Below are 13,786 nucleotides of genomic sequence, written 5' to 3'. Positions count from 1 at the left end.
CAGAATCTCAGCCGCCCTTTGTGACAGTTCATGGGGTTCCCTTTCTGATTTCCTCCTCTAATCAACCAACGGGCAGTTCTCTTAATTCCTGGGACAATTACTTTATGATCAATTGGTGTACTTAATCTCACACTGCCTAACATTGTAGGTATTTGTGCTATTTGATGCCCCACAGTCAACTCGAAGCTCATTGAGGACAGGGTCAAGTGTCCTGAACATCTTATCTATGAGACACTCTATAAGTAGCTGATGAATATGTAAATTGTGGGAGATGTTGAATAATGGAGGGATCAGCGGTAGGTTTGGCCAAGGACAGAGGCTGTAAATGGAGTGCTAGCAAATGACTGATAGATACCTGAGGGGAAACCAGGTGGGATGGGAGCAGCTCTGCCCTGGTGCTTCCCTCTGAGCCCCCACCCGGAGTCCCCTGGGCATCCTTCCTCGCAGGCAGTACAGAGTGGCAGGGCCTGCTGCAGGCAGTGCTTTTAGGAGTGTGTGCGCTTTGTTAAGGGTTTTTAACTTGGAGCAAGCCCTCCCTTAGAAGGAACATAAATAGTGTCCCTTCTAAGGGGGGGATCATGCTAGGTACAGTTTAGCACCCTGGTGGACAGAATTTGAATATACTGTTTAGGTGAAGAAGGTGAGGGAACACCAAAAAAATGGAAATTATAAGTAAAAAATCTCATGAACATACGTCACAGTGCTGCTCTAATCATTTTTCCCCTCCCCCATAGAACAATATGATACATCTTCAAAAACCCGCCCTCATTCTCAGCAGGGAACATCGTAAGTAAAATGCTTTTATTCATTAAAAGTTTGTAATACTATTGATACATTGTAATTTCCCGTGTAAATCTATTGCTTGGATTTTTTTTTTTATTTTTTTTTTTCCTCCTGTAATGAAGTTCATAAAATACTGCTCACTGTAGAGGGAACAAATGACCTACATTTTTATTTGGATTAAGTTGTGTTGAAGCATTAGGCACCATAGGAGAGTTTGATAAGGGTTTTTCTCAGAAGAATGGCATTTGAGCCATATTTTACATATTAACTAGAAAATAGAAGGTTTTAGCTGTATAAATTTTAGTCTTAAGTAGCTTTAGCTTTTGGAAACATCTTGGGGGGTGTGCACAATTTAAGATTTGCTGTCACCTTTTTGGCCTAGTTTTACAGAATGAGTCCTACTGCCCAGCTGTTCTTTATTAAGGCCAAGGAAGTCCGGATATATTTTGGGGTTTTGGAACAATTTAAACTACATAATAAAGATTTTTAAATCAGCATTTTGACCCAGTTTGTCATTTCTTGATGATATTGAACTAATAGCTCTTTCTTTTCACACTCCTAGAAATGGTGTTTGGGGACTAAGTGAGAAGGCCTTTCCTTAGGAATCTAATCAGTTATTAACGATGTGGGCTGGCTAGTCTCAGGTTCAGGTTCAGACTCCCATTTTCTGGGCATAATATTTGTTCCATATATTTTGGAAACGGGGATTACTATGGATTGAATATTTTTTAAAAAACTGTATAGTTGAGATAAAGAGGTAATTTTGTCTTTCTTACCATAACTGAATACGGGACCAAGTTAAATCACCATTCCCAATTGCCACTGTTCACTTGATGCAATTTGTTTTCGTTTCTCCATAGCAAAATAAGGAAAAAAAGAACAATATGATGAGATATTTAAAAAGTAAATTTATTATAGTTTAAGCCGTAGGGGTGTCGAACTCAATCAGAGATGGGGCCAAAATCTAAAATCAAGCCTAAATCGCGGGCCGAATGGTTTACTGAACAGTCATAAACTGTCATTGTGATGGAAACGCAGCGGAGTGCAGTGATGACAGCGCGGTGTGGGCCACATTGCAAGGCCTGGCGGGACGGATTTGGCCCGCGGGCCTTGTGTTTGACACATGTGGTTTAAGGGATGGATTTGTGTGTGTGTGTAATAAAAGATCTATTTCATTTGTGCTACTGGCAGAAGGGGAGGTTTTGCTTGTTTGTATTGTCCTGTGCTAGAAAAGAAAACTGAACCATATGTCAGTTATCCTCTCCCCTTTTTTGTTTTTTTCTTAAAGAGAAAAAAATGTCCTGGCTCACAAATTTTGAAGTCTAAAATCGCTTTCTTAGATTAATTACATTTAAAGAAGGAAGTTTGTTAACTATGCCAGTTGATAGCTGGATAGAAGATAGAAACCACAGCCCGAAGGCCCACAGTTGTAATGACTGTAACTTGTGCTCTTTATAATGGCCGGTAGTAGGGCCAGTTAGACCATAAAAGGCCTGGCCAGTGTCTCTGGGGGGCAGTGAGGAAGAGGCAGTTGAAGAGCTTGCCTCTCACTTGACTGTAAGAGTAGAAGTGAGTGAGTGGAGGGAGCAGCACCAGCAGAGAGCAGCTGTGTCCCTGGCCTGTGAGGAAAGGGAGAAATGAGGCAGATCTAGGCCTCAGAAGTAGCTTCAGGTGGAGCAGATTCCCACCACAGATTCCATCAGCTTTCTGGGCTTAGGTAGTTGGTGGGGACTTAATGCTACTCAGAGATATGGGTAGTTCTGATAAGTCAGTGAAACCACTGAAATCAGAGGTGCCTGGAAGTTTCTAACTGGTACACTTATCTCTTGTGACCTATGTAGTGTTCTCTTTATAAAAACTATTAATTTGCTATATATAAAATTAACTAGCAAAGCATTTTGTCATGACCCTCATTGACCTAGGGAAGGAATGAAAGTAGGGCCTGGTGGAGGCAAAGAGGGAGTGGAGAGTGGTCCAGGAGAGAAATGAGTACTGAGCCTGGGTTGATGGGGGGGGGCTGTGGGGGTGGAGGTGGTGGTATTGGTAAGTGCCCAAATGAAATGTACCTGTATGTTACAGGAATCACATTTATGGAGACTTGATGAAAGCAGTGTCCCAATTAATTTGTAAAGTGCAGTCATTGTTTCAGATTTAGTACAGTCAACCTCTTAGTGCTCACAGGTTAATTTGATCTGGTGTCAGCATTAGGGTCCTTTGACATGCACTTAAACTGCTTGAGTGACACATACAGTGCCTGGGAGATAGTCTAATGTACTTTGAATGTCAGGAAAGAAATGTTAATTCCAGTCATTTGTACTTCGGTTTCAAAAGTCAACCTAGGTCAGAATGCTTTTTCTTTCAGAGTTACTAATAGTTGGGACTCCTTAGAAAAGTGGAATAGGGTGTGTGAAGGAGAACAGAAGGGCCCTGTACTGGAGAATACCTGGAGCCTTCTTAATTTCTGTCTGTTCAGACTGTGGAGGAGCAGGGGTGCTAGGCCGGTGGAGAGGATGTCGGTGGGAAACAAATATGTACAGAATCCATTGTTTTTATTTTTTGTGGTTGAAGCTCTAGTTAGTTCTCAAATGATGAATTCCTTCTGCTAAGCTCAGAGGGGAGCGATTAGCTAGGATGTTGGTACCGGTGCCATTTCCCCTCAGTTTAGGGGAGGAGGTTCATGGCTTTGGAATCCTCTTCCTTCCCGAGGCTTAGGTCTGTGCAGCTCTCAGGGGTCTTTCCTTTTTTATTAGTCCTTTATATGATTGGGAACATTCCCTTCTGTGCAGCCAGATACAGTTACGGGTATCAATTCTTTGCCAGCCTTTCAGAAGGGATAATCTGTTAATGTTTAAGAAACTATAAAGCAGTCTCTAGATATTATTGTGGCTAACTTTTTTCTCCCTTCCCACCCCTGTCCTGAAATTGCTAAGTCCTTATTAAAAAGTACCCTCCTTTATTTTTCTTCCCTCTCTCTCAGAAATCATCAGTGTTTATTTAGACTAAGAGATAGAACTTAGCCATTATAAGCAGTTTGCATTTATTTTCATACATGGGAAGTTTCTTTTGAAAAGGAAAATGCAGTATCTAGACTTAAAGACTGGGATTGGAGGAAGAAGAAGAAAAAAATAGACTAGGATTGAGATCCTGAAAGTGTGATGAGAAGAAATGGTACACAGACAATGAAGGCTGAGAAGAGACTGACACATTTTTTAAAAGAGCCTGAGTTTTCAACTTTTATATTCAAAACATTATTGGTTTTGAAACTAAATCTTTTTTAAGATACTTCTTTTTGTATTTTCTTTAAATGTTAGCTTATTTTATGTGAAAGTGTTTTGCCTGGATCATTTATTTTAATGGCAGCTCTAACTTACAGTGCTATTTGCTGATAAATATTATGGAAGAAGTGGTAGAAATCACCTAATGTGCATAGTTTATGAATTATTTGTCACTGAGATCACACCCATCTCCTGTAAACAAGAAACAGACGTGCGCTATCAGTTATACCTTGGTAGTTCTACCTTCAACCTTCAGCCTCTCAGAGTGTAAGTGGAGACCCCGTTCTATTAATGCTCAGTACTCAATGCCAGGTGTTGTTAGAAAAGGAAACACCTTGTTTTCACCCTCAACTTACCTGATCAAATGATTGAGGATCCAGGGAACCCGCTGTTCATAACGATGTTAGTAACCTAGATATATTGGGAAGTGATTTGTTAGGAGAGGTAGAGGTGTCAAATGAAAGAAAATAAGGCAGAGAGCTTTTCTTTTAAGTATGTTAATGTTAGCCATGCTGTCGGGAAATGAGAGTTTGTAGGATTGAGTATTGAAGATTTCTGTTCTTAAATGGAAGCAAACAAAGAGAATAATTCTGTGCAGTGTGTGTGTGTATGTGTGGTGTGTGTGTTTTAAGCTGCTTATTTCAGAATTATAGTCACTAGGATACATTAAACCAATATTTAGAAAACACTGCAACTTCCACTTGTAGATTCACCTTTTCCCCCCATCTGCATTTTGCTATGACTAGTTCATTGTAGGATGATAGACCCTTGGAATAGTCAGTTTAACTCTTGGACTTTCAACTTGACTGGACAATATTCTAGGATGTCTTGCAGGACAGTGTTTGACTTAACATTGTACATGAGTTCATGCTTGAAACTTTGGTAATGTTGAAGGCATATTCTGATGAGGCTATGCAACAAAGCCTCTTTTAAATAATTACAAAAATACTGGTAAGGAGCTGGATGGATCGTCCTTTTCAGAGTATTCACTTCGGAGCTATACTTTCAAATGATGCAGCTTTGACTTGTACTACTTTGGGAGCACCCCTTTAGGATAATACATACCCCTATACTTGGTCTAAGAGGAAAGGTCAAATAAAATGGAAAATAATAATTTTGTCATATAATAGGGAAGTGTTAAGTAAACGAACCTGTGTCCTACAAATGGAAGTCTTCTCATCATTCTTTAATGTGCCTTTGACTTCAGTTATATAAATTACTAGAGGCCCGATGCATGAGATTTGTGCACTGAGGCGAGGGATCCTCAGCCTGGCCTGCACCCTCACACAGTCGGGACCCTTTTGGGGGATGCCCACCTGCTGGGGATAGGGCCTAAGCCAGCAATCAGACATCCCTCTTGCAGTCTGGGGCTCTTGCAGTTGGGGACCCCTCACTCCTTACCACCCACCAGCCAGCTGTGAGCCTGGCTTATGGCTTATGGCTGAACAGCGCCCCCCCTGAGGGAGCACACTAACCACTAGGGGGCATTTCCTGCATTGAGCACCTGCCCTCTGGTGGTCAGTGCACATCATAGCAACCAATCATTCTGCTGTTCATTCGATCTGCATGTTACGCTTTTATTATATAGGATTTGCTGGGCTTGGCTCCAGGTGACTTGGAGATATTTTCAAAAATTGCCATTCTCCATTCAGTGCATAATTATCGAACACAGGCTTTGTGTGTACCTAGTGCTGCTTTATATACTTGTGGGAAACAATGACCAATAAGACAATACTCTTGTCTTCCATGTCTTGTAACTAAAGGAGGGTGGCAGGTAATATAGACTTGGTGATGTGATAGTGACCGGCTTGGATGTTGGTGATACTTCTGGGAGGAGGTCAGAAAAAGTCTCTCAGAGGAGGTGACATTGATCTGGAGCCTGAATGGTGAGAGGGAGGCAGAAAATGCTTGCCCCCCTTTAAAGGGGCTTGATAACTTATGCTGCAAGGAGTAAGGCATTTGAAAACACCAGAAAATAATTCTTATTGAAAGTGACTACTTTAAAGTGGTCCATTTGCATATGCAAAACATGGTTTAAAGGAGCTCTTAAGGATCTACTTAAGTCTCATTTTTAAACATAACTGCTAATTTACTAAGTGAACCTAGACTAATTTAAACATGGATTGAATGATTGAATAAAACATGTTTTAAATTTCTAAGAATCTATTAGGCCTAAACTAATTTGTACATCCCACCCACTCTGGGATGCTGGGCTGTAAACAAAGTATGGTTTACTTCCATGAGATTTCATATTCCCTCCCTTTCTCCCCATAACGCCGCCCCCTACCTCTTCTCCCTGCCTAGGCCCTCCATAACCAACCCTTCTCCCCACCCCACCCCAATACACAAGTACACTTTCCATTCTGGCCACTTTGGCCTCCTGCTGTTTTCTATACTCTGACTGCTTTTCCCCCAATCCTTACCCCTCTCAGGTCTTTCCTTGGATGTCATCTCCTTATCAACACTCTTTCCTAACTACCCATGGAGAAGAGCAACCCACACCTATCTTTCTTATGCTTTTGTTCTCCTCCATTGAAAAGGGATTAGCTGTTTATCTCCTTCCTCCACACCAGCAATTTTCAACCTTTTTCATCTCATGGCACATATAAACTAGTTACTAAAATCCTGCGGTACACTAAGAAAATGTATTTTTGCTGATCTGACTCCTCCTCTCTCCCCCAAAAGTATAATTTTGATTCATTCATACTGAATGGCTGTTGTGTTGGCCTTTTTTTTTTTTTTAAACATTTAACAATCTAAGGGACAAGAGGTCAGGGCCCCTGACTACAAAGTCAGCTATTAACTGTTTTTTAAAAATTTGTGGCACACCTGCTAAAAATCGCTGCTCCAGACTGTAAGTGCCTCAAGAGCAGGGATTTTGTCTGCTTAGAATCTCGAGTAGGGCCTGGCATATAATAGTAACAACCCAGAATAAATGTGGAAGGCAAATTATTATACATAAATTTGATTGAATACCTCTGAGCAATCTATGCATAGAAGTGCCAAGCGATTGGAATGATGAACGACCGGAAAGACCAGTCACTATGATGCACATTGCAATGGCAAACCAGCCCAATCAGGGCCCCGATTGGCCCCTCCCAACCATCCATGGCCTCTCTCCCACACCAGCCCGGCCTTGATCAACCCCCTTTGGGGTGGGCAGCCAGACCCCATCCGTGCATGAATTTGTGCACCAGGCCTCTAGTATTTAATAAACATAATTTCAGCAATAGTTTTTCTAGATTTTTTTTCTAGTAATGCCATATGCCACCCTTGCAATGGTATCTTATTTGTCATACTTACTGACTTAATTTTATTTATTAACTTCACATTTTCCCTCATTTATATTCTTAAGATTTTTCTCATCCTTATTTGATTTCAGATGATCATTACTATATTAAATGATCATTATTACCGTGTTTCCCCAAAAATAAAACATCTTCCGAAAATAAGACCTACTTACAGGTTTTCTTCAGAGTGAAATACAGTATAAGGCACCCACCCCCCGAAAATAAGGCCCCCCTAGGCTCTGTCTCAGAATGAAAATTAATTTACCGTACTGTATACAGGTAATAAATTTCCTTTATTTTCATTTAACAATAAATGTGTACCGTATTCTTCTTCATGGAAAAATAAGACATCCCCTGAAAATAAGACCTAGCGCATCTTTGAGAGCAAAAATTAATATAAGACACTGTCTTATTTTCGGGGAAACAGGGTATATTAAATCATGTGCTGAGTCACTTTTCCCTATACCTGATTAATCCATAATCTCCTATAAACCATGAATCTGAATTCTGCCAACTACTCTCGCTCTTAGGAGAGTTCCCCTTATATGTTGTCACAACTGCTTAAGATCTGCTTTTTTATTTTTTCATTTCTTGTATGTTAAGCCCTCTTCATTATTTGTAGCCTCCCATCATCATATACAAAACATTTATAGTTCTTGTTTCTGCCCTTTATTTTAAAAAAAAAAAGGAATCAAAGCCTGATTGGATTGAAAATTTAGGAAATTATGTATCTACTTGGTGCCCAAACTCTTTCTCTCTCCATAAAATCCATTGCCTGTTCTGTCCCCAAATCAGTTTTAGGTTTGTGCAAGTTTACACATTCTTACATGCTCATTAACAATTCTGAAAAGCATTACTTTATATACCATTCAAGCACCTAATACCAGGGTTGTAACTTACTAGTTGCTGAGCTTGCTTTCACTTGCTCTTTCCCAAATAAAATGGAGAGCCAGATCATAGGAAAATTTAAGCCAAGAAGTTAGTTTATTTAAGTAGTTTGGGGGGTTGGCATTGAGATGTTACAGAATATTGGCGGTGAGCTCTTTGACAAGCCCAGTCTTAGGAATGGAAAGGGAATAAAGGCTTGTCCGGTGTGTCTTCACAGTAACAACTGCACTGAGTCACTGAGACACGCCTGCCAGAACCTGTGCCGGGTCTGAGCTTCGCAGAACGGCTGCCAGAAGAATGCATTTGTGCGAGGGGTTTGAGGATTGTAACCTCTTAAGTCGAAAGTTTGCCTAACCAGCAGTGGTTAAACCTACGTGGTAGTTCAAAGAGTTGCATTACCAGAGCACTTGGCCGCTTTTGAACGGTGCCAAGGTAGGCCCGTATGGTGCGTGTGCTCTGAAATTCCTGCTTTCTCTTAGAGGTTGAAAGTGAAATTACAGTAGTTGTTTGACCAATTTAAAAAGTACGTAAGGTTTAAAGTTTATTGATTTTCATAAAGGAAAAATACTATACTTTATTCCCACAGGATAGTTGTTTTATTAAATTGTCCTTTTTTTTCGTAAAGGTTCTTAATTAATCCTCCTGAAAAACCTGCAGTCACCACAGATAAAGTCCCTGAAGAATCTTCGCTCCTTCTGTTGTCATGTCTTGCAAGTCTATATGTGGGCTCATTTTTCTTTGCCTAATCTAAGGAATCATAAGTGGTGCCAAAGCCAGTTGTGTCACCACCACCAAAATGGGTTCTGAATCAAAACACAAAGAGGACATCTGCTGGTCTTGTACATTTTGGCCAATTTTTCCCGAATTTCTGTCTTGGGTACTGTTTGTTGCCTTCCCAGGGTGAGGACACCGATGACCATTTGTTTTCACTGAAGTAGTCGTTGGCCATGAGTTTCCTGATCTGGATAGTTACTGTGTTGTTCTTGGTGGAGGTTGATCTTCAAGCAGTCAGGGAGGAAAATCCTTTCTCTCTGTCTTGATATTTTCTTTTAAATAGAACTCTTCTCTCTGTGGGCACCGGAACTTAGATTCCATTGCACCAGTTAGTTTTTCTAGCTGTTGGGTTCTACGTGAGCTAGAGCAAGTGGGTTGGATCCAATGGAATCGCTTTTGCATCCTCTCTCCAGCATGTACCAGTTTCTTGTCCTTTTCAGTGGCAGCTCCATGCTGGTTCTTCATCCTTGGACGGTGAGGAGATCAAAGTCAGTCTACAGGGTTGTGGGTGAAGGGAGTGCCTGTAAGTCCTGATCACAGTGGAGGTGCAGTATGTGGTACTGTTACTCATTAAAAAAAGGGGTGCTATTCATGCAGCCAGCTTTTTAGATAGCCAACCTGCCACGCTCCAGATGTAGAATTTATAAAAATACCAATGACTTGGTCCTGCCCCAGAAAACCTCATAGTTGAGTACATCCTTTGGGCATGTATTCTCTTGACCCAGATTTTATTGGTGTGAATGGGATTGGTTCTCAGAGATTTAATTCTTTTTAATGAGTATAAAGGTGCTCACCCAGGTGTGCTCTAATTAATTTTGTTATTCTTCACATTCATTGGCCAGTTCTTTCACATATAATTTGTGAAGTATAATATGGGATGGTATACTAATATCAGTATTCTTGACCTCAGATATAATTGTGGGACAGTAGAGGCTTTAGCAGCTGATTTCTTTGAATTTTTCCCTTATCTCTAAAAAATAAAACCTTTACCTGTTGTCGAGTTACATTTTCCCCAACTGTACAGATTAAAAAAAAAAAAAAAATCACAGTGGCATTTGTGATTAATTTTCTAGTTAATGGCTTTTAAGTAACTTTTCTTAACTGGAGATGTAATACTTGATTGTTATCAAAACTTTAGAAATTGTTTTTCTTCCACCGACTAAGAGCATACTTCTTATGTTAAGCTACTCATCTCCGATGATGTAAATGTGGTTTCTAGAAGGTTCTGTGGTGACTTTTGGCTGAATTGGCAAATGCTGACAGTATGCTATGTGTGCTGATTCTCACATCAGATAAATTACACCCGTGGATTTTAATTAAATGAGATGCCCTTTGTAAATAAATCCCTAGTAATTGATAGACCTTGTTGGATCTTACTGGTTCATCATTGCTTTTTGAATGAGTGTTTCTTTGGAGATACCTTTAGCAATCTTCCTACCGTGGTCACTGTCCTTCCATGCTTAGGTCCTGAGTAAGTTTCGTGTCTGCAAGCTGGTTTTGCAGTTGTCTGTCTAACGCTCTGAAGGAGGTAATTTCAGAATCTGGCACAGCATTTTCTATGGTCCCTTTTATTCCTTAACCACAAGCAAAGCTGAAAATCATAACCTACACTTTCTGACTTAGTACATCATACGTACTTTCTAATTGACTCTAGGGGAATATATTCATGGAAGCTGGGCATTCAGTAGTTGGCAAACAACTGACGGGGTATTTAGTCCTCTGCTCACGGCAGGAAGCATGGTTGCATTACATGGTCATTGACGTTTCAGAGAATTAAGACAAATCAATTTTATACAAAATAAACCCAATGACTAAGAAACAAAGAGATTCATTAAGAAACTTATCACAGGATGGTTTTGTTGTTGATAGTTAATATTGAATATAATTTGTCAGATTTTTTTCCTCACATTTATTCCAAAGATAGGTCTTTTATTTTTTTGCTTGTGTGTACCCCATCTAAGCCACCATTCAGCAATAAGCCTGTTGAATAACTTTTTCTTATATACCATTATGACTGCTCCTGCCAAGTCCTATATCTGAGGGCTGTGTTGTCTAGCCTGGCTAACATCGGAATTTAGCTTTCTTTAGATAACTATTGAGTGAGATCTCTATTTACAAGTTAACAGTTTTCATGTTTTTCAGAAACTTATCACAGGATGTTGTTAGTACATTTGGTGGTGAAAAGGCTTCCTTGGCAAGAATTACACTGTTGCATGTAGGTGGTCAGTATGAAAGAGCCAAGTTTTAGCATTTGTTTTCATTAGGAAATACAGTGATTATACCGAGGATTCCCAAAATAAAAATTGTTGGTGAGGTTATTGAAGAGGTATTTTTAGAAATACTAAAGGATTGTAATCTCTAATATAATTTGCTTTTTGGAATATAAATAATACTTAAGCATACTTGGGGTTTTTTTGGTTTTTGTTTTTCACTATAACATTTCCTCAAATAGTCATGCTCATAAATTGGGTGGAGGAAGTAGAGAGAGTTTTTACTGATTCATTCCTTCAATATTTGGGCATCTCCACGGAAGAAGGTAAAGGGGAAGAGATAAAAAGTGATTAAGATTTGCATACATGTACAGATTGGAAAATATTCACTTTTAATGTGTAGCTTCATCATAAACCACACTGCCTAGAGATGACTATTAATATAACTGAAGCAGTGGGCTGAATTTTTATGTTTATCAGAATGAGAGCTGTAGTTAAACATGTTCTAAACAACATTATTTGTATTACTACTTTTTCCACTGATCATTGTTCAAGCAAATGTAAGATAATCTTTTTGTGGGCATGAACAATGGAGTTCAATATTAATAATGACCTTTGAACAAAAAATGTAGGATAAGGGCATTCTTTGGTGACTGTTGCCTTGATAGCTTCATACATCTTACTCTGCATTTATTTAATTCAGATATAGTTCTTTTTAAAGTAGTTTTTGTTTTCATTGATTGTAGAGAGATGAAGGGAGAGAGACAGAGAGACATGGATGTGAGAAGAGAAATATCACCTTGACTGGTTGCCTCCCATACACATCCTAAATGGGGATCGAACCAGCAACCTGAGTATGTGCCCCACTGGGAACCAAACCCACCACCTTTTGGTGCACTAGGCGATGCTTCAAACAACTGAGCCACACTGGCCAGGGCTCCATATATAGTACTTTTTATAGCACTGTTTTAAGCATTCATCTGCAAATATTTATTCATCTACTCTGAACTCATTTAATGGTTGATCATTTATTCTAGCTGTTAGAAAATATAGAAGGAAATAATTTGAATATATCCTGTCTTTCTCCTCCCTCCCTTTATTCCTCCCTCCCTCGTTCCTTCTTTCCTTCCTCCCTCCCTCCCTTCCATCCCATGTACCTTCCATCCTATGGACCTGGAACTACCTTATGGGGCTGGCAACAACTCCCTGTCGCATGGTAGTTTTGCTCAGACATGGGAAAGATTCCGTTTTGAGATAGTAAGGACCTTGGACTGAACTGCTTTGTGTTACGATTGTAAAACGTACATTTCCATGAAATAAAGTATTGGATTAATAAATAAAACCTACCCCACCCCCATTTTAATCAGTCAGCATATTTTCTATTTACATGATAAAGGAGTTGTTTGAAATCATTGTAAATCTGCCCTGTGTGTGCCCCTCCCCTTCCAGCATGCTTGAAGATGACCTGCAACTCAGTGACAGTGAGGACAGTGAGAGCGAGCAAGTAAGTTGTGTGTATCCCATAACTCCCCCGAGTCCTTTGAAATCTGTCTAACTTTTCTGACCTGCTTATCCTAACCTGTTTTGTTTTGTTTTTTTTCTTTTCCTCGTCCTCCTCCCCCTTGTTGTGAATGCCTAGACCCCAGAGAAGCCTCCTTCCACATCTGCACCGCCAAGGTACCGTGTGCGGGTTTCTCCATCTACACCAACGTTTGAAGTTTTCTACCGGGGGGGGGGGGGGGCGATTATAGCCTTAGCACTTCCGTAACTTCTTCATGGGGAGGAGAAGAGTATCACAGTTAAAAGGAAGGAAGTACCTGTTCACTGTTTTGGAAGTTTCACTCAGCCTTAGAGAGGTTAACTTTATAAAAGGAAAGAGCACTATCGGTGTAGGAGAAAAAAATTTTGAGAGTTTAAAATAAGCCTGAATCACTTTCCTCAGTATTATGTAACCAGTATTTGAAAAGTTATGCCGAAGAGCCCAGTGTTTCTGTGAAAGTAACAGATTTGCTGTATTTTTAACAATTATAAAGCCAAATTTTCCATGGTGGCTGTTTTGTTAGTCATGAGTTTTCTAATTGTTTCTGTGGCTTTTTAAAATGGCCTGCAGTGCATTTCAGTGAGGTGGGAAATGGCACTGTTTTCATTTTGGAAACAGCTTGGCGATATTTTAGAAAACACGCTTTAATTTTTGGAAATGGAAACGAAACCACCTCTGGTATTGAATTTAGTAATTCAGTATGCCAATACCTGACCTCCACGGACAGGGAAGAGTTAAATTACACTGTAGCTGTTTCACTCCCTTGAGATGTGGTCATCCATTCAGAGGCAGGCTCAGCAATGGAAACCTTCCTCACGTACGATTGACGTGATGGTTAACGTGGAGGAAGCTCGTAAAGTTTTGCAAGGTCTTACAGAGTCATAAACTCTGCTCATTTATTTATACTTCATTTTGTTCAGTAACTTCTAGTGGCTTATAATGACTCATAAAATATGACAAGCTAGCCTAACTTAGAGAGAAGGAAAAGGAAATAGAAAAAAACAAAATGGGGAAAAATCAGAGGCA

At 39.9% G+C, this 13,786-nt stretch overlaps 1 protein-coding gene across 7 annotated transcripts in view; it reads left to right on the top strand.

The window, feature by feature from the left end:
* Positions 1-13,786, top strand: part of AFF1 (AF4/FMR2 family member 1) — a 199,797-nt gene that overhangs the window by 151,238 nt on the left and 34,773 nt on the right. For all 7 annotated transcript variants that reach the window (XM_036452767.2, XM_036452678.2, XM_036452586.2 and 4 more), the window contains 3 exons: positions 735-786; positions 12,670-12,724; positions 12,860-12,897. In XM_036452767.2, coding sequence (XP_036308660.1) covers positions 735-786; positions 12,670-12,724; positions 12,860-12,897 — 145 coding nt within the window. The remainder of the gene's footprint in view (positions 1-734; positions 787-12,669; positions 12,725-12,859; positions 12,898-13,786) is intronic.

The sequence above is a fragment of the Pipistrellus kuhlii genome, unplaced genomic scaffold (genome assembly GCF_014108245.1).
Source record: "Pipistrellus kuhlii isolate mPipKuh1 unplaced genomic scaffold, mPipKuh1.p scaffold_m20_p_1, whole genome shotgun sequence".
Lineage (NCBI taxonomy): Eukaryota > Metazoa > Chordata > Mammalia > Chiroptera > Vespertilionidae > Pipistrellus > Pipistrellus kuhlii.
Note: the sequence above shows the minus strand (reverse complement) of the source record. Positions and strands in the feature narration are given on the sequence as shown.